General features: G+C 28.5%; 1 protein-coding gene and 1 pseudogene across 1 annotated transcript; one reads left to right on the forward strand and one right to left on the reverse strand.

Moving 5' to 3' along the window:
• The first annotated feature begins 1,416 nt into the window (after positions 1 to 1,416).
• Positions 1,417 to 27,251, forward strand: LOC145181164 (transportin-3-like). Its single transcript, XM_090071916.1, has 31 exons — positions 1,417 to 1,608; positions 4,567 to 4,656; positions 5,332 to 5,373; positions 5,547 to 5,615; positions 5,903 to 5,976; positions 8,466 to 8,529; positions 8,656 to 8,748; positions 8,943 to 8,990; positions 9,748 to 9,843; positions 10,251 to 10,325; positions 12,060 to 12,163; positions 12,386 to 12,461; positions 13,244 to 13,306; positions 13,474 to 13,620; positions 13,762 to 13,869; positions 13,951 to 14,042; positions 14,245 to 14,381; positions 16,620 to 16,750; positions 16,989 to 17,049; positions 17,158 to 17,249; positions 17,387 to 17,451; positions 17,649 to 17,709; positions 17,806 to 17,876; positions 18,063 to 18,132; positions 18,513 to 18,629; positions 21,030 to 21,124; positions 21,430 to 21,586; positions 25,783 to 25,867; positions 26,326 to 26,417; positions 26,724 to 26,836; positions 26,943 to 27,251. The coding sequence occupies exons 1-31, from the start codon at positions 1,495 to 1,497 to the stop codon at positions 27,001 to 27,003; spliced, it is 2,763 nt and encodes a 920-aa protein (XP_089928042.1). The 5' UTR covers positions 1,417 to 1,494; the 3' UTR covers positions 27,004 to 27,251.
• Positions 2,397 to 4,037, reverse strand: LOC149879118 (uncharacterized; annotated as a pseudogene).
• Positions 27,252 to 27,301: the final 50 nt, after the last annotated feature.

Below are 27,301 nucleotides of genomic sequence, written 5' to 3' on the forward strand. Positions count from 1 at the left end.
TTTTTTAATTCAACTGATGCCAGATTTCAGCACCCAAAACACATTAGATTATTTATTGGCCTGTGTTGTAAATCTGCAAAACAAAAATGACGTGAAGAGCTTTTTTGATTTAGAATGTTCCAGGCTATTAGTTTTGAAATCTTTCGAGATATTTCAAAATCTTTCGAGATCTTTTCAGATCTTTCTCTTAAGTTAACCTAATATTTAAATCAACCCAAAGTTTTAGACAAAAATAACTCCAGTAATTTTTAAAGTGATATTATTTTAAAACGTTCTTATTTTAAACCTTCCTACATTTTTCATCTTAACAGTTTGTATCCCAACCAACAACAACAAAAATTTTTAACCATTATATAGGGTTACACATAATCATATGGCCCTAATTTAAAATCCGTAAATCTGACTATGGATACAAAACGTCCAAACTTCTTGCCTTATATAAAGATGTGGTCTAATAACATTTAACAGGCTATAAAGGAGGAGAGAGGGAGGAAAAAAGAGGAATGAACGCGCGAAATAAATGTCATGATTTAAAATAACTTTACCAAAAAACCTCCGTAGTGTTCTAACAGTCCGAATAATTATAAAATGAGATGTAGAATATTAGATCTTATTTATAAACATTTGTTAATTCAGGTTTTATTTTAGATCTTAAGGCTTGTAAAAAAATGTTAAAAAATGACCAAAAAGTCAATGGGTTTTTCCATTTTATAAAAATACAGGAATGCAAGTAGCATAATTAATTTTTCAATTTAACTCTTGATTTAAAAAAATCAACCTGTGACAAGAATTGTTAAAATAAGTTTGTGCTCAAAAGTAGTTTGTTTATTATTCTCTTATGGTAAAGATATAATAAGAATTTTTCCCTTTACAAGAAAATTTACCTTTTCAATTTCTAAAAAAAACCTACAAAAACTCCTGTAGTCATATCTATACCCTGTAGTCATATCTACACCCTGTAGTCATATCTATACCCTGTATTTACATAAAATAGGAAATCCTAAAATTACTAAGTATTTAAACCAAATGAAAGTAGATAATATTAATCATATTCACAAATTTGCTTGACCGCCAGCCAATTTGACCATCAAGCAAAGGAGGGATCTGAATATAAAATGTCAATTAATGTAATATCAACAAGATATAACAATTGTAATAGCTGTTTCCAAATATTATTAAAGAAGAAGCGCACAGAGCTTTTTTTGTCTTTAAAATCTTATTTTCTACTTGTGAACAGCAATTAGATGTTTATATATATATACAGTTGTTTTAAACTATAAGACAGCTTTCCACATATTACTTCATACACCAGATAATAATTGCTTGAATTCTCTATTGAATTAGGTAAATTGTGATTTACTAATTTATTGTTAAGTTTGTTTCTTGGTTTTTTCTTTTTCTTTTTCAACTAGTCCTACTAATATTATAGGTGATCTTAGTAATAAATTTTTTTAATGACAAAATACTTGTTAAACAGTGTCTAACTAAAACACAATGGAACAACCTACATTGCAACACGTTTACAGTGCAGTAGATGCTTTGTACCATTCTCAAAAAATAGAGGGTAAAGAACAAGCTTCAAAATGGCTCGATGAGTTCCAGCAGTCCGTAAGTTTGGGTGTAAAAATTATAAATTATATTTTTCATATTTGACTAAAATTAAACTTAAAAAATATATTTCATTTAAATGTTTTTATGGCTTAAAAAGAAAACACTGCTTTATCAAATATAAGAAAAGGAAGTATTAAAACTTGGATAAATTTTTTACTTAATAAAATATATGTATGTATGTATGTATGTATGTATGTATGTATGTATGTATGTATGTATGTATGTATGTATGTATGTATGTATCAGTGTTTGGAAAGTTCCTTTTTAAAAGGATCTTGTTCCATTCCCCATTCATTTCATAAAGTAAGAACTTGTTCTAATTCCTTGTTCCTTAATCAAAAAAGGAACTTGTTCCTACTTCGTTCCTTTTTTTAAACTTATTTTTACATAGTAAATGATATTACTTATAGGACATTTATGACAAAATAAGGCGCTTTTTTAAAGTGTTTTGCTTAATCATTACTTTTAAAAAGTTTTTTAACATTATTTGTGTCCTGCCGGCCTAGTCTGCCTCTGCATGTACTTTATACACATAAAATTGATATGTTAATTTTAGCTTGGAAGTATGAACATTATAAAAGTGTTACTGGAAAATAAAGATTTAGAAAACAAGTAAAAAGTATAAAGACAAAGAAAATTTTAGACACCAACTTTATTTTGTTTCAATAAAACTAATTTTTAAAATAGAGAGTCACACAATATATGTCTTTTTTCAGTCATCGCATTAGACCCTGTCGAAAATAGCCATTCAACCGGAACACTCGACAGAAGAGGTGTGTTAAGTTCTAAAAAACTTTTAATAATGCTGGGTATAGTAATAATACAGTTAACTCTTTTGACTGTGATTTTAAATATAACTCCAACTCCACAATACCAAAATTTGTAATTAAGTTGCTTTCCACTGGTAAACAGAAAAAGTCTTCTTTAGATGAACCTGTATGTGAAGAGGATTCGATTTCACAAGCTTTAGAACTAAGATCCACATTTTCAAACAAAGACTTTAGCCAGGCTTCTGCTGTGAAATGTTTGACACCATCAAGCCATAATAATTTAAAACATGGTATTAAACAAGATGATAATATTAGTTCTTTTTTTCCCAAATAGTACTAAATCAAGTTTTAATTGAAGTTCGTACTGTGTTGGCAAGTGGACCACAAAAGTTCATATTTTTTTGTTACAAAATAATTAATTTTTTATCCAAAGCATAAAGTGTCGATAACAAATACCCCATGAACATTTATTCTTCTCCTTGTAAAAAGTCTAAAGATTGGGCAAGAGGAGTCATTACTTCACAGTATTCATGAATTAAATGAATTTCTTGATTTGTGAATCTTTGTATTTTTCAGAAATCCATTATATTGTTCATTTTGTTATGTCCATTAGAGTCTAAAAAAATATTTTCAATTTGTAATAAGCTATCATAGGTACATTTCCATCTTGTTTTGTTTGGCGTTTTTAAATAAACCTCTAATGTATTGTTAGTTTTTTCAGCAACTTTTTGATATATTTTGTTTACTCCATAATGATGAACGACTACATGCTAAAGATACTGAATGCGCTGAAGAGTCTTTTGATCTATCCAATGGCAAGTCGCCCCAATATAACATCTTTTACTTTTACTCCAACAATTAGCTGTGGTTGCAACATACATAACATCTCTAAGTGTTGAAGTAATATCTTCAATCATTGATAAATACAGATTATTAATATGTAGTTTTAAAGTTTTACTACAAATAATCTTTAGGTCTTTAGGAAGACCTAATTTCACCAAATTCACAAATGATGGTTTATCAACTATATTTAAGGGTTGTGTTTCACTAACAATAAAATTTACTTCAAGTTGATCTAAACTTTTTTGATTTAATTTAAAATTCTCATTTACTTTATTGGTAGCATATTTCTCAAGAGTAGATTGAACCACTCCTTTCTTCACATTCTCTGATGAACTTTATTTTTTCTTTTTAACATAAGCATTTTTTTTACCTTCATTTATAGCTTTTTCAAAAGCAACCCTTTTGAATGGGTGAATTCTCTAATAAAAAAAGAAAAATTTTAAATTGTTAGTTTTTACTAATAAGTAAATCAAATTTGAAACCTCAGCAAATTCAAAGAATTACATTCTTTATTCAACATGGTGTAGTTATTAAATTTACATGTTTACCAATATGTGCACCTACTCAAGTTTCCTAATGTTTACAATAATTTCTTTTTTGCATGCGCTTGTATGAGGTACATAGAATGATACTATGCATGCTAAGTATGTATTTTATTTCATACATAATTCAAAATAAGTTAACTGAATTAAATTCAAAATAGTAGGACACACTAACATTTATTTACCTTTATATGCCGTTTTAAATTAGATGATGTAATTTTAGCTGTACTTAATTCTTTTCCTAAAGGGCCACAGAAAACACATTTCGCATTTATATTATTGCCATTTATTCCATTGAATACAAAAAATGATTCTAAGCTGCTCCAAGGCAAACATTCATCTAAGAGAAAAAGAAAACATATTTAGGAACGAGTTTTCTTTTGGAATGCGTTCTTCCAACTGCTGGTATGTATGTATGTATGTATGTATGTATGTATGTATGTATGTATGTATGTATGTATGTATGTATGTATGTATGTATGTATGTATGTATGTATGTATGTATGGAAGCATTCATGCATGCATAAAAAGCTTAGTGAAACTATTTTTTCTATTGTAACTTGCTTTTTTTGTTATTTTATTTTTTAATTATTGATTTTTTTTATTTATTAATTTCATTACACAAGTCAACAAAAAAAATTGCTGTAAAAATGTTTTAAACAAATCCATCTGAATCTTATGTGTTTTTGGGTGCTGAAATCTGGTATCAGCCATTTGTGAATGTTTTTATTACTGGGCTTTGTTTTTGTAAGTTTTATACTATTTATTGATAAATTATCATATTTATTTGTTCCTTCTAGGTCTATGCTTGGGAACTGTCTGATCAGATTTTGCGTCAGCATCGTGACCAAGAATCTATCTATTTTGCTGCCCAAACAATGAAAACTAAGGTATAGAAAGAGATGTAATCAAAATTTTTAAAGTGTCACTAAGTTCACTTTTTAAAATCACACAGGTTGATTTAGGTTAGGAGAGATTGATTTACCTTAGGACCTTAGATGCACCACACACATAACACTTGGATATAGTTTTAAGTGAAGAGCTCTTAAACTGCTATAATTTTAAGTTTGTGTGGTAAGTGTAAGCAGATCGAAGTATTATTAGCTCATTAGGTGTAACCGTGTAGTAATGGCATCCTAGGTATCATTGGAAAAGTACTCTGATTTGTATTTCAAACTTTGGGCATCAAATTCACTGTTGAATGCACCTACCAGTAGCATACTTCAACAATTTTAAGTTTTGTAATATTTTTAAATTAATTACTTTAAAAGCATAATGATTCTTAAACATTACTTACTATTAAATTTTAATTTAATTGAATTTTAATACTTAATTTTAATTATTGAACTTAAAGAATTGCAAACTTGTTTATACAAATGATGGGGAAAAAATGATAGTTGTACAAGTGCTTTCCAATGAGAATGCAAAACTCATTTAAAGTGAATTTTTTACAGCTTACATTATGCTGTATTTAGTTTTAAACTACCATAGTTTTTTATTTTTAAAATTATTATCAGGTAGTATTTAATTTGAAACAATATAAATCACAGTGTCTTATTTTGCAGATACAATATCACTTCACAGAGCTGCCAAAGCAACAGCATTTGGTAAAATTTTGTTTTATTGTTTTTTTGACTTACATGGTAGCGTGGTAAAACTTAAAAGTTAGTACCATTCATGGTAAAAAAAATTGGCCTGTTATCAACGCAAAACTTTAATAGAATTCTTTTATTACCAGTTTAAAATTTTCATAAAATTTTGGTAAAAGTATTTGATGTAGGCCTTGCGTGATTCTTTGATTGAACATCTTCTACAATACTCCTTAGCATCACATGCCACATTAACACAGGTATTTTATCAATTTAAAAACAAACTTTTTTTTATCAATGTAGAAATAAACAGTTTTTTAATAGATGAACTTTAGCTGATGGAAATTTTCTAGTTGTTATTATGTCACCTAAATTTGAATTTTTTTAGAAATAAATCCATTTAACTTGTGTTAATTTTTCAATGAGGTTTTTGATATTTATGAAATGAAAGCTTTTTCTTTATCTATTGTTTTTCTTTCTTTTTTTCCTTTTTTTTTTGAAGCAGATGTTTTGTTGAAACCAGGATTTTTTTTAAATTTCCATTTAGTTATGCTTAGCGCTAGCAAATATGGCATTGCAAAGTCCTCAATGGGAAAATCCTGTAGGGGAACTAGTTCAAAAGTAGGTGAACATTTTTATTTATGTCATACATATAGTAGAGATGTCATAAAAATCTTTAAAACTTAATTTATAATCTATAATCTATTATGCTTTGTTATTGAAATACATAGGTTATAATATAAAAAGAGTATTATGTTTGATAATTTTCCTAATTTCTTAAGCTTGTTTTCTATCACCAATTTTAAATCAACCATGGTAACTAACTATACAGGGCATCAAGGCCATGTCACCCCAAGGCATCTCGAGTGCATCCCATTTCCCTGTCTCTAGTGCATCCCATGTCTTATAACACCATGGCATCTCTAGTGAATGTCATCAAGTATGGCGTTCACTAGAGATGCCTTAGTGTTATGAGCATGCTGACTTGTTTGTGCCTCAAGATAGCCCTACACATATTAGTCCATGAGGTTCAGGTCAGAGCTGCTTGGAGGCCAGCTATCCTTGCTGATGAAGTCGTAGCAATGCTCAGCCAGCCAATTCAGAGATCTGTCAGACACATGGCAGGGGGCAGAGTCTTGCTGCCACACTCATGCCTGTCACCAGCAAATTGTTGAATCCAGGACAGAACTGTCTTCTCCATGACCTTCAGATAGATGTTAGTGTTCGCCCTTCTCAAAAGTGTTGTGGTATGATGTCACCCTCACTTGAAACCACACCAAATACCATAACAGTTGCTAGAAACCTTATTTTCATTATGTGAGACATGTCCTGAGGCCTCATGGCAATTCACCATATGTTCTGCCTATTATACATTAAGTCTTGACAAAACATCGGAGAAAAACCAGATCATGTTGGGCTCTTTTAGGTGCTTCAGTTTGTTGCACTTTTTTGACAAATTCACAAGTTCTCACTCTCTACACATTCTCCATGTTTTTGTAAGTGATAACAGCCTTTGGATTCTTGGTTTTCAAATTGCTTTTCTAATCTTTTGGACTGTCCTCATTAGCACCCAATTGATATTTCCAACCTTATGATTTGAAATTTCAAGGTTGTTGTGTACAGATGTAATGGTCACGGTGGATCATCGTTATATCTCAGTAAAAACAACAGGCACTAAAGCAATTCTATTTTCCACCATGACACTGATGGTATAACTGAATATTCAGCCGTTTTTGCTGCTAAAATTAAAAAGATTTTGAGCACGCAAATATTTTGAATAAAAAATATAAGAATGGTGTACCAATTTTGTTTGCAAGCCCTATAAAGAAAAGGCATGTATTAGGGTACATCAAATGCCCCATAATTTTGAAATGCATACCTTAAAGTTGACCCTGTTCTAATATTTCTATATTACTATACATTTAAAATAACTTAAACTTAAAATGACATGGATTTCAAATAACTTTAGGTTATCCACAAAGCAATATATTAAAAATTATAATTACAACAAAAGTGCAAAAAATACAAATAGTTGGGTGACTTTTTTTATATTTTGATACAGAGTATTTTCTTTTTGAGTTTAATACAGAACAACATCTGCTTTAACTTCCAATTAAAGCTGATGTGCATGCAAGCTTTAACTTTCAATTAAAGCTGATCTGCAAGCTGCATATTAAAAATTAAAGTAGCAAAAGGTTGCTGTAAAAAATACTCAACTTTAAATACCAATATTACACTCTTTTTTTCAGCACAGTAATTTATGATGCTAATTGCTTTCAGATTCTGTAATGATTCTCTAGATAGACAACAAAAATTGGCCACTCAGGGATGTCTTCAATCAAGACTGCTGAGTTTAATGCTGTAGGTGTGGCCAGATGTCCTGCATATCCTTCCAAAGTTACTAAGAAAAGTTCCATAAAAAGTTCCTCTTTGTAATTGCCTCTAATTAATTGTCTTTGTAAAATAGTTGTCTTTTTAATTAATTGTCTTTGTAAAATAATTGTCTTTGTAATCTAAAATAATTGTCTTTGTAATTGTCCTTTGAAAAGTTCCTCTTTGTAATTGTCTCAACTTTAGATTTTAGATGTGGTGCTAGAAAATAATAATTAAGCTGCAGAACAGTGCAGCAACACTTTTTCAATAAATCAAATTTATGTACAAATTTAAAGATTAGAAAAAAAATTTTTTTTTTACTTACTTAAAAACTAAGGAATTCAATTTAAAGATTGGAGTTTGTAAAACATCAATGTTTTTCACAAATTCCGATCTTTAAATTGAATTCAGTCAAAAAATCTTTTTATGTCTAAAAACCTTTCCATTGAATACATTAAAAGATAAATTATATAAATTGTTTAATTAAAGACCAGTTAAAATAGATTAAATGACAACTGCAAAATGGTTTCACTCTTTAAAAGTATTTTTTTGTAATTTGTCTTTTCAAGAAAAAAAGCCTTTAAAGTTAAGATAGACCTCTTAAATCCTAAAAAAAAAAAAAAGAAATTTAGCAAGCTTTCTATTGAGGTTCAGTTCTATACATTTTCAGATATAGGGGTATTTGATGTATCTAGTGTGTGTTTTTGTACAGCCTTAGTTTTATCTTTTTCTTCCAGGTTCTCAACAAAGCTAGAACATTTTTCAATTTTACTAGAAATTCTCATGATAATGCCAGAAGAGGTAATGATTTAAAATAACCGTGTTTTAAAATTTGATCTTTACGTGTTTTGATCGTTTTTATATTTAGATAAGTATAATTCAGTGATTGAACAACATTTATTGATAATAAATATGTTTTATTTTTAGATTGAGAATGAGAATCTTCGTATAGGAGCAAACAGAAGAAATGAAATTCTTGAATCGCTGAGAAACTCTTCTGATCAAGTCTTTGAGTTACTGGTACATTTATAACTTTTACCCTTTTTATTTGCTTTGAATTATTTTTTAAATGAGAATTAAATCTGGTTTAATTTAATGGAACTGCTAGTTTTATTATTTTTAATTATTTTTTATTTTAATTTAACAAATTTACAACATTTTATTTGAAGTGATCATTAAATAAATACAACTTAAAAATAACACTATTATATTAGCTGAAATGCCAAGAAATATGTCCCTCTGATGATAGAACACTGTGTAAGGTATGTAGTTTAACAATAATTATTGTATTTATATTTATTTACTTTTTATTATAGTGAAATTTAAATACTAAATAAAATATATGTAGTGTTTGCTCTGAAATTTGTCTTCATCATTTCAACATCATTTTTTATATCCCTTATTAAGATATCATTATTTTACATGAAAAATTCATGCAAAATAGAGTTTAAATGTGTTGATTTAGTTTGGCCATGACATCAGTTGTAGTCATAAATCATATCTCATAAATGCTATAGCTTGCTTTTGGTTTAGGAAGTTAATCAAGCCAATGTAGTGTGAAACAGGAAAAATCAGAACACAATTTTTTTCACTGTTCTACGTTGATTTCTCAATAGTTAATTGCTTTATAAAATAACTGCAGTACATTTCCAAAAGGTTTATTATCTACTTGTTATTACGTTAAATTTTTTATGCATTATTTATTATTTAATGCCTATGATATAGTAATTGTTTAATTAGAAAAATTTTAACAATTAAGTTTGTCTTACAACCTTTTACTGTTTTAAAAATTATTTTTAAAAATTTTCTATAAGTAAAACTTTGTTTTGTTAAAATTACAAAGATATTATTTAAATATCTTAGCAGTTAAAGAAATTTTTTCATTTTTATGGTTAAGACAAAATTTTCTTTATTTAGTTGCATCGTTTGTCACACTTTCATTGCATACACTTAACAGTTTAAGTTTGTGTGATGTTTTCATGTTTCCACCGTTTTGTCACAGACTTTGTTTTTAAATAGTTGTTTCAATGTTTTGGAAGTTGGTTGACACTTGGTTCATTTCCGCCTGACAAAGTTGCTAAAAGCAGTTTGTTAAAACTTGGTTTCAATTCTCTAGTAAGTGTCTTTAATTTCTAGTACTTTATCTAACCATTTATTTTGTTAAAAAAAAAAGTTTTAAAAACTACATCTAGATCGAAAAGGGTATACTTTGTTTATAATTAACCCCTGAACTTTCAGATGACAAACTTCAGGTTCAACAAATGTTTAGATTGAATAGTTTAATGGTAACAGATCTGAAAAGCTGAGTGAATCTTTAAAAAAATGCTTTGATAGCTTACCTGGAGTGTTGTTGGTATCGTTGGATATGCTTCAGCTGAATTTACTCATTCTCCAAGATTTATTTATTAGAATTATTTTCTACACCAGATTTAGTGAAAACATAATTTATTTTGATGCCATTTAACAAAAATTTCTTTAATTTGTAATTTAATAAGTTTACTGTAATAAGTGTTTATTTTTAGCTAAGTGAATCAATTAGCCAGAATCTTCATGGAGCAATTACAGATTGTTTATGCAATGCTCTTTATGTTTGTGGGGTAAGTTCTCTATATCAAGTAATATAGTGGAAGTACTGTAAAGAGTTAAATAAATGCTTGGCTTTTTTTAACTGCTCTTGTTAAAATAGAGCTAGGGTTAAAAGTCAATATTTGAATTAAGCAATTCCCTTTTGAAATGTTCCATTCAAGATAAGCACTTACCCTAAAAAAGAGACATTGAAATAATGAGTTATGCAAAATTGGCTCTTTTGTGAAATATAGATTATAAATGGTAGGGGCAAAAATTATATGCACTTTGGTTTATTCAATATATTTAACAACAATAGCAATGATAAAAAATGCATCATTTTTCTATATAATCTGCTTGCTTTTCAACACACTTGGTCCATTGGTCAGCAAGTTTGAATATTCCAGCCAAGAAGAATGTTCTTGGTTAGAATATATACTGCTTATTTCACATTTTCATCCATAGAAAATCACTACCTCATAAACCATATTTAAGCGGTCCAAAGATGAGAGATTTGGAAGAGGTAAGATCTGGGCTGTAGAGAGGGTGTTTCAGCACCTCAAAACCTAATTGTTAATGGTTTGAAGGGTGTGAGCAGCAGTGTGTGGGGCGTGTATTGTCATGCAACAACAAAACTGTATTCAACAATAGGCTTTGATGTTTGGTAATTTCATTATGGATGATTTGAAAGGCAGACCCATGACTAACCTGCAGAGAACAAGTAACATCATCAATAGTAACTTGCCAGTTTGCTATTGCCATATGTTGAACTTGCTGAATCTTCTCTTCATTGATAGAGGTTAAGGAGTATCCTGCTCCCTCTTCATGCATCTCACTTGTCAGACCACATTTAAGTTTATCAAACATTTCTATATTGAAGCAAATTGTCCCCATATTGTGATAAGAGCCTCCAATGAATAAATTTCTGATACTACTGACAAAAGAAATTGGATAATAGCTTTTTGTTCTTCCTTGGTGCAAACTGATAGTGGAGCATCCATGTTTGCGCTATAATGACAAAAAGCTAACTGGCACTATTAGTGTTAAACTTTAATCACTTGACCACAACTGTACCAACTATTATCATGTTTTATTTACCAACTATTATATACCAACTATTATATATTATTTAACTATTATATATTATATATTATTTACCAACTATTATATACCAACTATTATCATGTTATACCAACTATTATCATGTATTATCATGTTTTATCATGTATTATTAACATGTATGCACAGAACATATGTGATAATACTAAATATATGCTATGGCAAAAGTGCACATAATTTTTGAGTTACCCTTGTATATTTAGAAAAGGACTATCTATGATACTAATACAAGAAATTAAGCTGTCAACTTTCTGTTTTGCTCTAAGTTTCCCAACATGTATTTTATTATCTTGGTTGCTTTCAAAAAGTAATTTAACAGACTCAACACTTTGATAGGTCCTATATAAAATATAAATGAATGCCTCTTTATGTGCCCCTTTTGAATAAGTGAGGTAAAACTAAAAAATTTGATAAGCTTAAGACAAATTGATGTGGTAAGAAAGAAGAATTTAATAAGTAAGAAAGGTGAATTTAAATTAGAGGATGAGAGAAAATCTAGATTAAAAACTATGACTGCAACCTCATAAACTATTATATGGTCTTTATCTAGTGTTTATTGCTTAGTTCTCTATAATTATAGTATATGATATTTGTTCTGAAATGGTTAATGGAAAAAAATTTATTATATTTTAATATATATTTTAAAGGATATTCAAAATCAGTTTCCATTATCAGAAGCCTGCTTTAATTTTGTGTCTTCAAGTTTACCATCTGCATTCAAAATGGCTGTGAAAAATGATGATTTAGATAGGTCATTGTATTATTTTTTTAATATAAAATAGTATTTTTCTAATTTTCTTAAAATTAAATTTATGCATTTAGTTTGTTCAGTCTTTTTTTTTTTTTTAACAAAGTATCAAATTTATTTAAGAGTATTAAAAGCATTAAACTTATTTTTGCCTTTTCCCAAAAATCTCTTTACTTAAAGTTTTTTTATGTTAAAATTATTTCGTATTTCCTTATTTTTTTTCAGATCTATAAACTATGCTAGAATATTTGCAGAAATGGGGGAAGCATTCATGGATCCAATACTTACAACTCCTGGAGAAGTAAGTAGCAGCTTTTTTAATATCTGTATGTGCATATTTACAAAAAAGATAATTGCATGGGCTTTTTTTTGCCACCATGTATAGCAAAGCCATTGTTGACAAAATTGGAGGATTTATCAAAAGATTTGTAGGATTCAAAGTATTGTCAAAAAATATTGAAGTAAGCACAGCATTACAGTTTGTAAAAGCTCTAGAAAATAAAGATGTCAAGTGCATTTTGGTTGATGTTGACAAGATTAGGAAATGCATTGAAGCAATTGGATTGTCAAAGATAACTTCTCACACCAATGCTGTTTTGTTGGCTTCAAACTTCAAAATTTTTAATCTAGTCAAAAATTGTTTTAACAGTTTAATCAAATAATACAAGTTAATGTTTATCAAGAACATTAGTGTGTGTATTAATAGTTATTATAAAGCAATAGTCATTATGAAGCTATGAGAAGGTTTCAAGGAAATTAAAAGTGAATTATATTGGATGATGAAACCTACTGCAAACTGAAATGTTTGATGCCCCCCCCCCCCCCCCCCCCCCCACTTCTCAGAATTTTTCTTATATAATTCCAAAAGGACCAAAACCTGATGTTTAGCAAAAAGCAGCTATAAACAAAAAGTTTAAAGAGAAAGTTATGGTTGGGCAAACCATCTGTGTGGTTTTAAAACTTTGTCATTTTCACAAAGGGGAAAATGAACTCAAGCCACACAAATTTGTTGATTTTTTGTTTATATGTTTAAAATTTTTTTTTGTATTTTTTTTTTTTTTTTGTATTTTTTTTTTTTTTTAGGGAGCTGGCAGTTTGCAAACATTAGATTTGGTTTTGTCTCTTGCTGAGCATCCAAATTATGAGGTTTTAATTATGTTTAATTATGATTAGATTTAAATTTCTGCTTTCTTACTTTTGATAATTAATCATCTGTGTTTTTTTCTCTGTATTTTTTTTTTTTTTAATTTCCTAATTACATATTCCTGTTACTAGTACAATACAAATATAGTGTTTTAAAGTAAATGTTTTAGGTTTCTGAAATATCATTCAATTTTTGGTATCGTTTTTCTGAGTATATTGCAGATAACACAGCTCCAGATATGTATTCAGTTTTTAAACCCTATATTCAAAAGCTAATATTTCTGCTATGCCAGCGGGCTGAATTTGATGAATCTTATGTATGTAATAATTACTTGTTGTGCTTTTTCTTTTTTTTTTTTTTTTTTTTTTTTTTTTTTTTTCCAAAAAGCAACTTAAAAATGTGAAGGAATTTATTTCATACTTGATATGATTTTGGTATTGCATTTTTTAATTTTAAGGAAGGAATACCTGAGCGAGGTGATGATTTTCAAGAGTATCGTCTTCGTGTGTTGGATGTGATACATGATGTTGTTTTTATTATTGGCTCGTCTATCTGTTTTGCTCAAGTAAGACAGAAAGAGGTTTTTAACTTGTATGGATTTTGGTGGTTTTAATTTACCGATCACTTTTGTTTTTTATGCATTTAGGTCTTTAACAGCATCCACAACCAAAACTTGCCATGGAACAAACTAGAAGCAAAGATTTTTGTAATGAATCCCATGACAAGATTTGTGAAGCCGTAATACTTTTTGCTCTTTACTTCTCTGCAATTTTTTAAAACTTGATTTTCTAAAACAAATCGATTTTTTTTTTAATTCTTTTCATGATGGTATTGTTAGTTACATAGTTATGTAAAAAGTTGTTTTTTATTGGAAGTTTTAAGATGATTACAATGCTTATAAAATAATTTTTCTCTAAAAAGTTTAAAGTGTTTTTTTTAGAGATGAACAAACCCCAGGGCATTTACTACATATGATTTTAAATCTGCCTGCAAATATTCATATTGCTGTACGACACACCTGTGTGGTACTGATTGGAGATTTAGCTAGTTGGATTTTGATGAACGATGAAGTGCTCAGTAAGTTGTTTATTTCTTGAACTCAGAAAGTTGAGTCATCAAGTGATTTATACAAATTACTAAATAATGTATAAATATCTAAATGTATAGATATTAATGTATAGAAATCTAAATGTATAGATATTTATAAATATATATAGGTATATATAAATAAATATATATAGATATAAAATTAGTATATAGATTTATTTAGATGTAGAATAATATACTTGTTTTTTCAGGGATAAAAAAATGCTTTTTAATCAAACAAAAAAACATATTTCTAACTCTTTTTCGGCCAAAGAAAAATTTCAAAAAAAAACAAACTGTAATCCAAAACAATTTTCTTAGTACTTTATAAAACTATGATGGAAAGGAAAACATTTTATTCTGTAAACAAAAAAATGTTTCTTTTTTTAATCATTTTTCAATTTGGTTTTCTTAAAAGAATCTTTGAAGTAAAGAAAAGAAATTCTTTTACAAATGAAGAAAATTCTCACTGGAATGTGAATAACAGGGTTGATTTGTTTTAAATCGTTTAAATCATCAATTAATTCACGACTTATATTTATACTTATAATTTTTACTTATATTTTATACTTTTAATTTATACTTATATTTGAAATAAAAATCATGATTTAAATCAAGAAAGAGAAATAAGTAAATAACATATAACTATCAATATTCAGTACTTCTAATTGTTTGTTCCATAGGTGGCAAGCATACATTTAAAAGGTTTTATCTAAATTGCATAAAGTTGACATTTACTCTCTGTTAAATCTTTTTTTTTTATCTGCTAAAGGTTTTTTGATCCCATTTAAGAAGCCCTATTTCAGAGTTGGGGCTAGAGTCAGTTTAGATTTTCTTAGAGGTAGGTAGGCTATTATAGGATTTAGTTTTTTAGGGACAGTTTTCCTAGAATTGACTGAAGTACAGCATGCACCCTTAAAATCCCCTCTAACTCTAGCACCCTTTTTTAAATTTTGTTTTGCAGGAATCATTGTTTTGATTCAAGGTTTGGAATCTTTGATTCATACATAAACAAGTAATAAAATGAAAAATTTGATTTTTTTATGATGATCATAAGATCAAGACTTGGGATAGCTAAACATACTGTGATAAAACTAAATAACTATGATATTTTAAATCAATTTAAAAAGTTTGGTTGTATAGAGAGAAAAAAGAAAGTGGTGAGGACTTATTAGAGAACAGTTTGATCAACAAGGAAGATGGCCAAGAAACTCTATGTGAGTGAGCACACAATCAGAAATGTTGTTAAATTTGATCTGAGTCTAGAGCTAGATGCAAAAGGCACCTCATTACTGAAGTAATCAAGGCCAAAAAAGTTGAGATAAGATATTTGTCTCATCCTTAAGAGAGGTTTACCTATAATTCTCAGATAAAAAAAAAACTTATGGATTCAGTGTCAAATAGCAGGACTGATTGCTACATTAACACCTCAAAGCTAGATGATGTTTCAGAATCCATTAGAATCAAGATCACAATAAAACATCATGCTTTTGTGATGATTTTTGGAGTTGTGGCCTCAAATACCTTGAAGACACCTCTTTTTTTTTTATTTTAGTGGTCAAAATAAATGCAGATGTGTAAATTAAATTCTTGGAACACTCTGTCTGGCCATGGATTGTCTCTAACTTTGACCCTGATTCCGAAATTGTGTACTAGCAGGATGGGGCTCCACCCCATAGAGTCAGAAAAATCCACTATATTTTTAAATGGCTTGAAATGAATATCTCAAGAATTAAATGCATTATGGTTCCTTTTTGTAACACATTTATAATTAAATGTATATACAATTAAAACACTAATATTTCATTAAATACTCCCCATTTCCTGTTTAAAAAGATGAAAATTTCATTAAAATTAAAAAACCCTGTGTTTATTTAACCTTTCCCATTTATCTGTTTTCTTCCCAGAACAGATTCAACCAACAACAAGAGGAATGGAATATAATTGCAGCAAAATCTTAATTTTTTTTTTTTTTTTTTTTTTTTTTTTTTTATAAAAATTCAAACCAGAAACCAAATAGATTTAAAAATATTTAAAAAAATAAATTGCTTTCTTTTTAGAAGCAAAACTCAAAATTAATTTCAAAAACTTCATAATCTCTATAGTTAGTCTCCTGAAATAGTATAATTTTAGACTAATGCAGGTAATTTATGGCTATTTATTGAAAGTATGTAACAACTTATTAAATTTTATAATTATTTTTCTATTACTTTCATTTAATATATTTAGATGCTTCATTCCAGTATCTGTTAACAAGTTTGCAGCATAAAGATCTTTCACAAATGGCTGCTCATGCTATATCAAAACTCTGTCAAAAATGCTCTCATAAAATGAATGTAATGTTTCCTGTCCTATTGGAGGTATAATTTATTGATTGAATTCATTAGTTTTAGTGAAATATTACTTCGTGTAACAAGATGGATAAACAATTGTTAGCTGAATAGTTCATCTTATCACAAAATCAAGTTTCAACATTCAACTATGTTTGTGGTTGCATTAAATATGATTATTTACTAATGTTGATTCACAAAAAGAAGTAGTTTTTTATTGAATATTTATTAACAATGGCTGTTTGTATTTCCAAATTTCCAAAAACAGGTTTCTGAAGCAGTGGACTTGCTATCAGTTGATAATGAGGGAATTATTAATATTTTAGGAGGTAATATTTTTTTTTTTTCTACATATTTTACTATAAAATTTCCTTTCCAAGAAAATTAAATATTTTTATGTGTTTATCTTATAATTTTGACCAACTTTTAATCTCAAGGTTGTGCAATGGTGTTGTCAGCTCTTTCAGTTGATGATATAACAAATGGTCTTATGAAGCTTTGTACCCCACATGTTCAACCTTTATATGAGGTTTTAAGTCTTTTTAGTTAAAGTTTTCACTGTGTTTTTTTCCCATTACAGCCACTATGTTTCAATTTCACTAAATTGTTTTAAAAATAAAGCAAAGTTATTTTAAACAGAAATGTTTGTTTGTTTGTTTTTTTCAGATAGCAAATAGTAAATCAAGTGGAGATCCTGTAAAGTATTTGGATAGGCTGGCAAGTGTTTTCCGGCAAGTTTTTCTGTATTTCACCATCCTCTATATTTACTTTTGAAATTACTTTATTGAGTACATTTGCTTCATGTTCCATTAAATATATATTTACCCTAATTTGGTGTTTTATAAAAAGAAATATTGGTTGAATATCTAAAATTTAACAAAATCTAATAAAAGTCTAATAAAAATTTATTAAATATCGTTACTTTTAGAAATATTCATGTGAACACAGTAAATGGTCAACCCCACCCCTGCAAAAAAGTTATAGAACAGGTTAGAGTTTTAAAATGATTAAGCATTTAATCTGTTATTTACTTCATTTCCACAACTTTAGCAAAGGTTTAATATTGATTGATTAACAAACTTTAGCTTTGGGATTTATTCAAAATGGTTGTTGAAAAATTTAAAGCAGACGAAAAGATTATGGAAAGGCATTTCAGGTGTATTTCATTAATAGTTGTTGCTTTTAAATAATTTATTGGCTAATTTTGTTTTAAAGTACCTAGATGTCGGTTTATCTCATTTTAATTACCAGTAATTTTATTCTTTTTTTTTTACAATCTTTTTTTCTTTTTTTTTTTAATCTCAGTAAAAAAATCATGTTGCATTGTGCTATATTTTTTTAGGTGCCTAAGATTTGCTATTAGATGTATCGGCCCTGACTTTATGCATTTTTTGGACCCTTTTGTTCATCTTGTATGTTTGCTGCTTTTTTCTGTTTTTATTTTATTAGTTAAAATTACAGTTGTTTTGAAATTCAAAAAATTTTCTGTTCTATTTTCAAGAAAAATTTTAACATTCTTTTTTTTAATTTGCCACACTTTTAAATTATATTTATATTCATTTAAAGTTAAGACTGAATTTTACTGTATTAATAATGGCAAAAATAGACAACATACAATTATATATTATCATAATTATACATTGTTTATTATATATATTTTATTATGCTTATATATCATTTATTATGATTATATATTCTTTATTATAATTGTTTATAATTATGTTACTTATTATAATTTTATCACTTAATATAATTATGTATTACTTATAATTGTATGCTAACTTTATTTTAGATTAATAATTTATATGCTGAACATCAACATTCATGCTTGCTTTACATCGGAAGTATTTTAGTGGATGAATATGGCACCAATTTAACTTATCAAAAACCACTCTTACAACTTTTTAAGGTGCCCTTTTTTTATTTGTTATATATAATTTTTTTTTTTTTTTTTTTTTTTTTTTTTTTTTTTTTTTTGCAGCTGATTTTAAAATGTAAGTTTTTCACGTGGAAAGTAATACCATGTTCACACGAGCAACGTTTGGTGGAACATTATTCCGGAAGAAATGTTACCAGAACAAAATGTTCCTTGTGGTATTCATACGCAAATTCGGCTTGATGGTACATAAAAGGAGTATCGCTTAAATAAATGTTAACTAATGTAAATAGAATTCAATCGTATGATATAGCAATTTTCCCTGAAACTAAATAAAATATTGCAGTAATAAAAATTAGCATCAAACAGTTTTGCATAACTTTTTAATAATTGTCTCTGAGAGCTAAAATTAAATGTCCATAACCTAGAGGGTCCCATACAAAAGCAAGTTTTTTTGGATTTTATTATCCCTTTTGTTAAAGAGCTTGTTTTTTTATGAATAAGCTTATGTAGGGCTATGTGCTCCTAAACTTTAGCACATTACTTTAGCACAAAAAACATTTTTATCACTACTTTATTGGTCCTTTTCATAAAGATATTTAGCAATAGAGTTACGAATAACTTTTCCTGGTCCATTGTTCCCAACAGTAGAAAATATTCGGTTGAGCCAGACCGTCATCACCATGATAATGTATAAGCCATTTTATTCTAATATTATTGTTATAGTATTCACAAATGTTATGAAGAGTGATGCAAGCATTAACAATTTTTGTACAAAAGTTAATATCACATTCCATACGTTTGCAAATAATGCAGAATCGGGCTTTAATACATCCAAAAGCATTCTCAACCACTCTTCTTGCCCCACAAAATACTTTATTATAGTTTTTTTGAACAACACTAAGCTCTAAATGCTCACGATAAGGTTTCATCAAATAACATGTTAAAGGAAATGCTGAATCACTCATCAAACATAGAGGAACACTAGAACCACCTAGCTCTTTACAACATCAAATAGATTTGAATCTAAAATTGCCTTCAAAGAAGAATTCTGTAAAATATAGCCATCATTATTTCTTCCTGGTGATTCAACACTTGTATAAATGAAGCGGTATCTACAGTCTACAATGGCAAAAAGAACAATCGAATACCATCCTTTATAATTATAATAAGAAATTGCTTGATCTATTTTGAAGCTATAGTTAGCTTCAAAATCTCTACTACATTCTTTTAAGTTTTCTTCTGATATTGGAAATTTAACATATCTAGGGAGCAAAAAGTCATTAATAACAAATTCATGGACAATTAAATTTGTAGTTGACTTTCCTATACCAAAAAGACTGGATACAACAAGATACTCTTCACATGAAGCTAGATAATGCAGTGCAACTGCAACACATTTTACTACTGAAATAGGTTCTCTCATTGCTGTTGTAGTTTTGCTTAAATGTGGATGCAATTCATTAACCAGGAAATTAAATGTTTTATGATTTACTCGAAAATGTTCTTTAAATTCACGTTCCTCCATTTGAGTAAAAATCTCATTTAACCATTGAGAACTTTTTGGTTTAACTCAAGTTTTCCTTTCAATTAGATCCCCTTGTTGGGTGGTACAAAAGTTTCTCCAATGTTCAGTGAACTTTTGTTCAAGTTGTGTTCACACGAGAGTATATTTGTTCATAGCACTCTCTGTGTATTTTGACTGGGTATAAATGCAAAAAAAATCCCTCCTTAAAGTTCTGAAGCAATAAAACTGGGAATATTTCCCAAGCAGATAGGAAAGATTGTTTTGTTTAAAGGTTGAGCAAATCAAAGTATAATATGATAATTGTAATTTAATCTGGCTGTTTTTATTTTGTAACAACATTTACTACTCATAATAACAGCTTCCTTCCTGATTCCAATGCTTGACATACCTTTACTTTTAAATTGCTTACTCTGAAAATTTGTGCTTAGATGTCCTCTGTTTCATAAACTCTGGGATGTTTCTGTGTGAAGCAAAACAAAATTTCTTTTCCATTGCAAAAATAAGATTTTATTAGACTAAGGCTTTTTTAAGACTTATTGTTTTATTTTTGAGTTGAAAAGTCAGAAGTTTATAAAATAAGTTTAAAAACCATAAGGGACCTTAAAACAATCAAATGTTGTGAAATTTTATCTTTTTAGGGGGTTAATACAATAATTTCTGAAAATTTTATAAGACACCCTATTCATGACTTAGAGATTTGATTTCATTTGCAGATTTTTGTTTAAATTCTATTTAATATATTTCTAATGCTGCCAAACTTTAAAAGACGATCATAAACATTATGGATTTTAAAAACGGAGTAGATGATCGGTAATTAAGATGTTTTTTTTACTAATAAGTTTAACTTTTTCTGAAAAGGAAAAATGTTTTTATGAAAAATTTTTTAAAAACACTTTAACCTTTAGAGTTTTGTTGGTCCAACTTTTACAATTTTATCCAAAGAGAAAGGATTACTTCTCCACCCGGACACTGTTGATGATTTCTTTCGACTTTGCATTAGGTTTGTACTTTTTGTTGGTTTAAACCCTAAAGGTCTGTGGCTTTTGTTGAGTGGTTTCATTATAGAGCTTTGGGTGTAAAATGATGTTTGTTAAAATTTCTTAATGATTTTCAATCAAGGAGCAGTTTGAAAATTTAAGAGCATTGAAAGTCCCTGAAATTTTTCTAAATTATGAACTGTGCAAATTTTGAATGAATACCTGAACTAAATTATGATATAAACAGTGCAAATCTGAGTTTGCTTTTTCATACGAAAAGTTTAATTGATTTAAAAACTAGAAATAATTGGATGTTTTTTGTGTTTAGGTTTTTGCAGAATTGTACATTAGGTTTCCTAAAAAATGATTCAATAGATTCCACAGTGCAGTTAGCTATAGCTGGTACCACACTTGACCATCGAGATGCCAATCAGTCTGTTATGAAGTTCTTTGTGGAGCTCATCAAGTGCACACAAGTTGAACAAGTTAGTGATAAAAATTAAGCAAAATAAACTTTTAAAAATTTATTTAGCTCTGAAATAGGTGCTCATTAGGGTGCATCAAAAAAGAACGTGGTCACACCTCATGGGTTAAATTTATAATGGCTCTATAACAAATACATTCCTTTAGTGTTAAGTAGTTACTTTGTGAAATATTATGAAAATATAACTATAACTAATGAGTTCAGATAAAGTAAAAAATTAAGCTTACTGTTGAATTATTATTATTCTATTGTAAAATTGCTTACTTTTTCTTAATTTATAAAATTTAAAACATTAGTTCATTTTTCAGCACAGTCACTTAATAGCTAGTATTTCTAGTTTGATTGCAAACAAGTGCAAGAATTGCAAGCCCAGTTTGATTGCAAACAAGTGCAAGAATTGCAAGCCCAGAATTGCAGATTACCTAATTAGCTGTGCTACTGTTAGAGTAACTTGATTATGCTTTTAAATGCAAAGATCAGTAGTTCATTATTTTTATTTATAGCAATAGCATAGCACACTCTGCAGTAAATAATCAGTTTTTGGAGCTGCTATTAATGAGTGATGCATGTTATTGGACAAAATAAAAACTTTAATATCTTATCATAAATAAAAATATTATTATGATTTTTTTCTAAAATAAGGCATTACTTTTTGAATAAGAATCAGTTATTTCTTACATAAAAAAAAAACTCCATCATCTGCAATACATAAATCAGATCTCAATTTTGCTTTGACACCTTTCATAAGCGATTATAAAAAACTTAAATCAATTTCTTAGTTTTAATTTGATGCTATCAATCAAGATTTGGTCTGTTTGTCTCCAAAATTTCTTGATTGGTCATTCTTAAGGTACATTATGTGAGTTGGATTTCTTATCTACAAAAGGGAATTAATTCTTATCTGCATACTGTGGTGTGACCTAACAAAGTCATAATTTTAAAAAAATGACAAGTTTTGTATATATAAAAAAAAACTTTTAGAAAAGATAATTTAGTTATTTTAACTAGATATCTATTTAGTTAAAATAACTAAATTTCCTGAAATTTTTACTTTATATATGAAAAATTTTTTATTTCTTACATTAGGACTTTGTTAAAGCATAGGGCTTTGTTAGGTCACACCACAGTATTTAGTAAAGAGAATCTTTAGAATAATGAGAGCTTGCTAAATCTGGCCAAAATGTTGCCATGATATTTGTGAATGAATGGAAGTTGTTTTTCAACATTTGTTAATGTAGATTGAAGCACAAAAAAGTGCCTTGTACATTACATGATTTTAACTATTTTTTAGTTTCTCATTTTATTGCATTTAACATCATTTTAAATAAATGTTTTTTAAATAATAAACAATTTGAAGATTTTTTTACATCAAACCACATTGTTTGATTAGCTAGAAAAATTTAATTAAAGTTTGTTGGATAATTTTTTATCAGCCATTACAGAAGCAGATGCTGAGAAAACAAGTTGCTAGTTACCAACAAATGAAAAAGTTTTGTAATCCTACATAATTCATCAACAAGCTGGCTTGTCTACAATGCAATCAAAGTGTGACTGCAAAAATTGTGTTGAATCAGATCATTCCTTTCTTTCAGAAACCAAGCATTCTAATAATAACAGAAAATAAAACTTGATACCACTGCCAGCACTAATGGAGTTGAAGTTACAGTATTTAGAAGGTTCAAGAAGCATTTTGACACACTTTCTCATAGAAGCAATGAGATACTCAGTCCATTCAACCTATGAATGTTCTCAAATGATTCACAAACTGTTTCTTAGATTACTATTTGAAAGGTATGTACAGAAGGGCTAAATCTTTTGTAGAGCACCAATAGGAAGATTACAAGGAATTTAGTGAACTTTGTTTGTTGAACCCTGATCCAGAAAATAGATCATTTCATTTTCATTAATCAAGTGCAATCCGCATTGGTTAGTCAGTGTCCACAAAGCTCAGTGGATGCCCAAAATTTTGTACTCCATTAAAATGGTTCTTCTTGAAGAACAGATTTTTTTGTTACCAACAGGAATGATTAACTTTCTCCCATCTTTCAGGTAACAAATGAATCCCATCCCAAAAAAAAATATGTCTTTTGATGATATCCACGTATTAATCCAATTTTTAGTGTCTGCATATGTTTGGAATAAGTGGTAATCACTTGGAGCTTTGTCTGGTGAATACAGCGGGTGGGGTAAGATTTCCCATTTCAGTGATTCCAAATAAGTTTTTAGAGATTTTGAAACATGTGGCTGAGTATTATTGTGCAATAAAATCACTTTTTCATGCCTGCATTGGTATTCTGGCCATTTATCCCTTAGCGCTTGACTCAAATGCTCTAATTGGAGTTGGTAGCTATCTGCTGTGATAGTCTCATTGGATTTTAGAAGCTCTTATCAAATTACACCTTGCTGATCCCACCAAATAAACAAAAGAACACAAAAGCTTTGAACCATGGATATTTGGTTTCACATAAGATGTTGATGCATGACCTGGCTTACCCCATGATTTTTTACAATTGGAATTGTCATACTTGATCCACTTTTCATCTCCAGTGACTATCCAATGCAAAAAAACCTTTCCTTTTCAATTTTTGCTCACACATTAAGTGCCGTCATTCAATTTCTCTTAACTTTAACTCATAGGGCATCGAATGACCTTGCTTTTGGATCATCCCTAAAGCTTTTAAATGTTTTGAAACTGTTGTATCATCAACTAGTAACAGTTTTCCAAGTTCCATTAGTGTCTGACAAGGATCTTCATCAAGAAACTCCTCTAACTCCTCCAACTTCTTCAAGCTTTTTGGTGTCCTAGAGCGTTCTTTATCGTCTAGATCAAAATCATTGGTTTTGAAATAATGAAATCAGTTTCTGCATGTCTTTTCCGATAGAAAATGTTCACCATATGTCTTGACAAGTATTCTGTGTGCCTCTGCTGCAGTTTTTTTTTTTTTTTAAAAAAAATATGACAAAATTACCCGCAAAAACACTTTATCTGGCACAAAGCTAGACATGTTGACACATTAAAAAAAATGTATTGTTTATACTGTGATAATTTTATTAAACTGAAATTAAAGATACCTCCCCGTAGATGTATCATTGTATGATATATATATGTAGTCCTAGCAGAGCCATCTATTAGCAAATGGCAAGAACCTATTCTAGGTTTTAATAGATCAGCAGTTAATGTTCTATGGAATGATCTCTGTCTTTATCAGAAAATTCTGAAGTACACACAAGTCAATTTCTAAAGGTTTATAAAAGCACTGAAGTATCATCTGTGGTTATGTTCTAAAATGGTTCTTTTTGTTATATTCAGTCAGATTGCTTTAAAGCCTGATTACAGTACTTAAGTGAGAAGCTTCTGGCTGTGAGGCCTAAAACACAAATTTCTAACTAAAATCGCTGCCACAATAAGACTTGGAATTTTGGTAACTGTTGATTCATGGTACAATTTCAGCTTTTTAGAGATAGATCTGAGTTTTCTTTATGACAACAATGAAAGTTATTGAAATTGGTCAATCGTCATTTCTGTCATCAAAAATGAAAACTGTTTTTGTTAATATTGTCAATAACAATTCATAATGTGGTGTGAAAAATCTTCTGCATGTAGCCAAAACCGAAGAAAATTATCAGAACATTCTGCAGGTTGTTAAGGCTGGCATAATAAAAAGTTCCAAATCTGCACAGGTGTAAGAGGAAACAAACAGTAGAAAGTTATGAACAGTCCCAAGATTAACCTACCTAAAAACTACCTATTGTACTGTACTTTGTATGATAATAGTGATGCTGTGAATTTTTTTAAACTGTATTTTACAGTCTTTCTAGTAATTCTTCATTATAAATAATTTTTTTGAATATTAATTGTTTTAAATGTTGCAATTACAAAAAAAAAATAAAAATAAAAAAAGAAAAAAAAAGAAAAACATTTGTGTGCATTGTTGACCAATTAAACTGATATTTCAGGAAATTCTCAAATTTTTACAGGAGTCATAGTTTATGAAGTGGAAAACAGAAATTATTGGGCCATAACTGAAGTAAACAAAATTGAAAATTGTTGCTTGTATGATGCACCCTAGTGCTCATAGTTTTAATTTTATTTATACTTAGAAAGGCAGTTGCTCAAAATTATATCTTTAAATATGAGGTATATAATGCACAAAAATTTTGGTTTTGATTGTAAATCTTTTATAATTTTACTTAAAGAATAATCCACTCTTTAATGAAGTCCAAGAGAGAATTTCTACTGTTGAAAGTCTATTAGGAAAATACGGCCAAGAAATTATCAAAGGTGACTTTTATTTATATTAAACTTTTTTATTTTTTTATTTTGATGTTATTTTAGGTTTTAAACTTGCACATAAATAAGATCTTTGTCTTGTTTATAATAAAAAATATTTAAATAATGCAAAAGTTAAATAGTGTTAGCTAAAAGTTAGTTAAGTAATGTTAACTAAAAGTTAATTAATGTTTTAAAGTTGTGAGTTTTTAAAAACTCAAGCATTTTTTTTAGGTGTTTGTGTTTATTCACAAAGTTTATTTTTATTCATCATACTGAAATTTTTTTTTTTTTTTTTTTTTTTTTTTTTTCACATCGCTTTACATGGTTATTATAAGAATAACAGATTAACACTCTTTGCTTACTACTTGAGAGTTGTTGTGCTTGATCTTAAAAATTATGCAGAAGTTACTGCTTCTTGCATCATTAGACTTTACAATTTTCATATTTAATGTAAAATATTCATTTAGGCTTAGTCAATGCTTGTGCCGGGGGTATTCAATCATATATGTTACCTGAAGCAGCTGATGTTTTATGGGAAATGCTACAGTTTTGTCAAAGGGTAATTCTGAAATTTTAGAATAGCTATTAAGTTGTTACTGATAATTATATTAAAGGTTCCTGGGGGGGTAGTTTTATTAATATATTAAGTAAGATTAACCAGAATTTATCTGAACACAAAATGAAAGATTGCTTCCAATTATGTTGTTTAGTAACAGACTAATTGCTAACTATTGCTGTGATTTGGAATTATTTTAGATTTTGGATGAATATATATTTCATACAGTAGTGTTTATTTCTATAGTAATATTGTATTTTATATAATTTTGTCTTATCAATTGTGAAAAATGTATTTTCATATACATAGCCTACAACACTATGGTTTAAAAATGCTTTGTCTGTTCTCCCTTCACACAATGCAACTGGTGCTATCAATGCAACACCAGAACAAATTGAAGATTTTTATAGGGTTATTTCAAGGTTTGTATTTTTACACTATTTTATTGTAACTTTTTTTTTCTGCTAAATTATACATTGCAAAAATAAATATCAGTTCCATTATTGTTTTGGTAATTTCATATCTTAGTGCTACATCAGTTCGTGTATTATGGCGAGAATTTCGAGAGTTTTCGAAATATTTTAAATAGTGAGGATGTTGATAACAACAGAGCAGTTATGAGGTGGTATGAAAAAAGCAAGTTGAATATCGTGAATAAAATTGGAACCAGGCTTTCATGATAAGATTGCAAATTTTCTGCAGAGGATTTGCTCAGTGATCATATAATACAGATCACGCGACCTGATCTGAACAATTCTTATCGCTCGATTCTATTATTTCTTTAAAGATTATTGAAATGTAGTAGGAGTAAGATTTCTTAAATGTAGCAACTGCAAATGAGTCGCATTTTTAGGGTTTTAAAATTATTTCCATTTGTTGATTCTCGA

The sequence above is a fragment of the Hydra viridissima genome, unplaced genomic scaffold (genome assembly GCF_058129835.1).
Source record: "Hydra viridissima isolate aposymbiotic clone 2 unplaced genomic scaffold, HvirCarnegie_v1 scaffold_14, whole genome shotgun sequence".
NCBI classification, from domain to species: Eukaryota; Metazoa; Cnidaria; class Hydrozoa; order Anthoathecata; family Hydridae; genus Hydra; species Hydra viridissima.

Coding starts and splice junctions, on each gene's coding strand:
- LOC145181164 (XM_090071916.1), top strand. CDS start 1,495: ATGGAACAACCTACATTGCAACACGTTTACAGTGCAGTAGATGCTTTG. Junction 4,657..5,331: donor CCCAAACAATGAAAACTAAG/GTATAGAAAGAG, acceptor CTTATTTTGCAG/ATACAATATCACTTCACAGA. Junction 26,837..26,942: donor TTTTATAGGGTTATTTCAAG/GTTTGTATTTTT, acceptor TTCATATCTTAG/TGCTACATCAGTTCGTGTAT.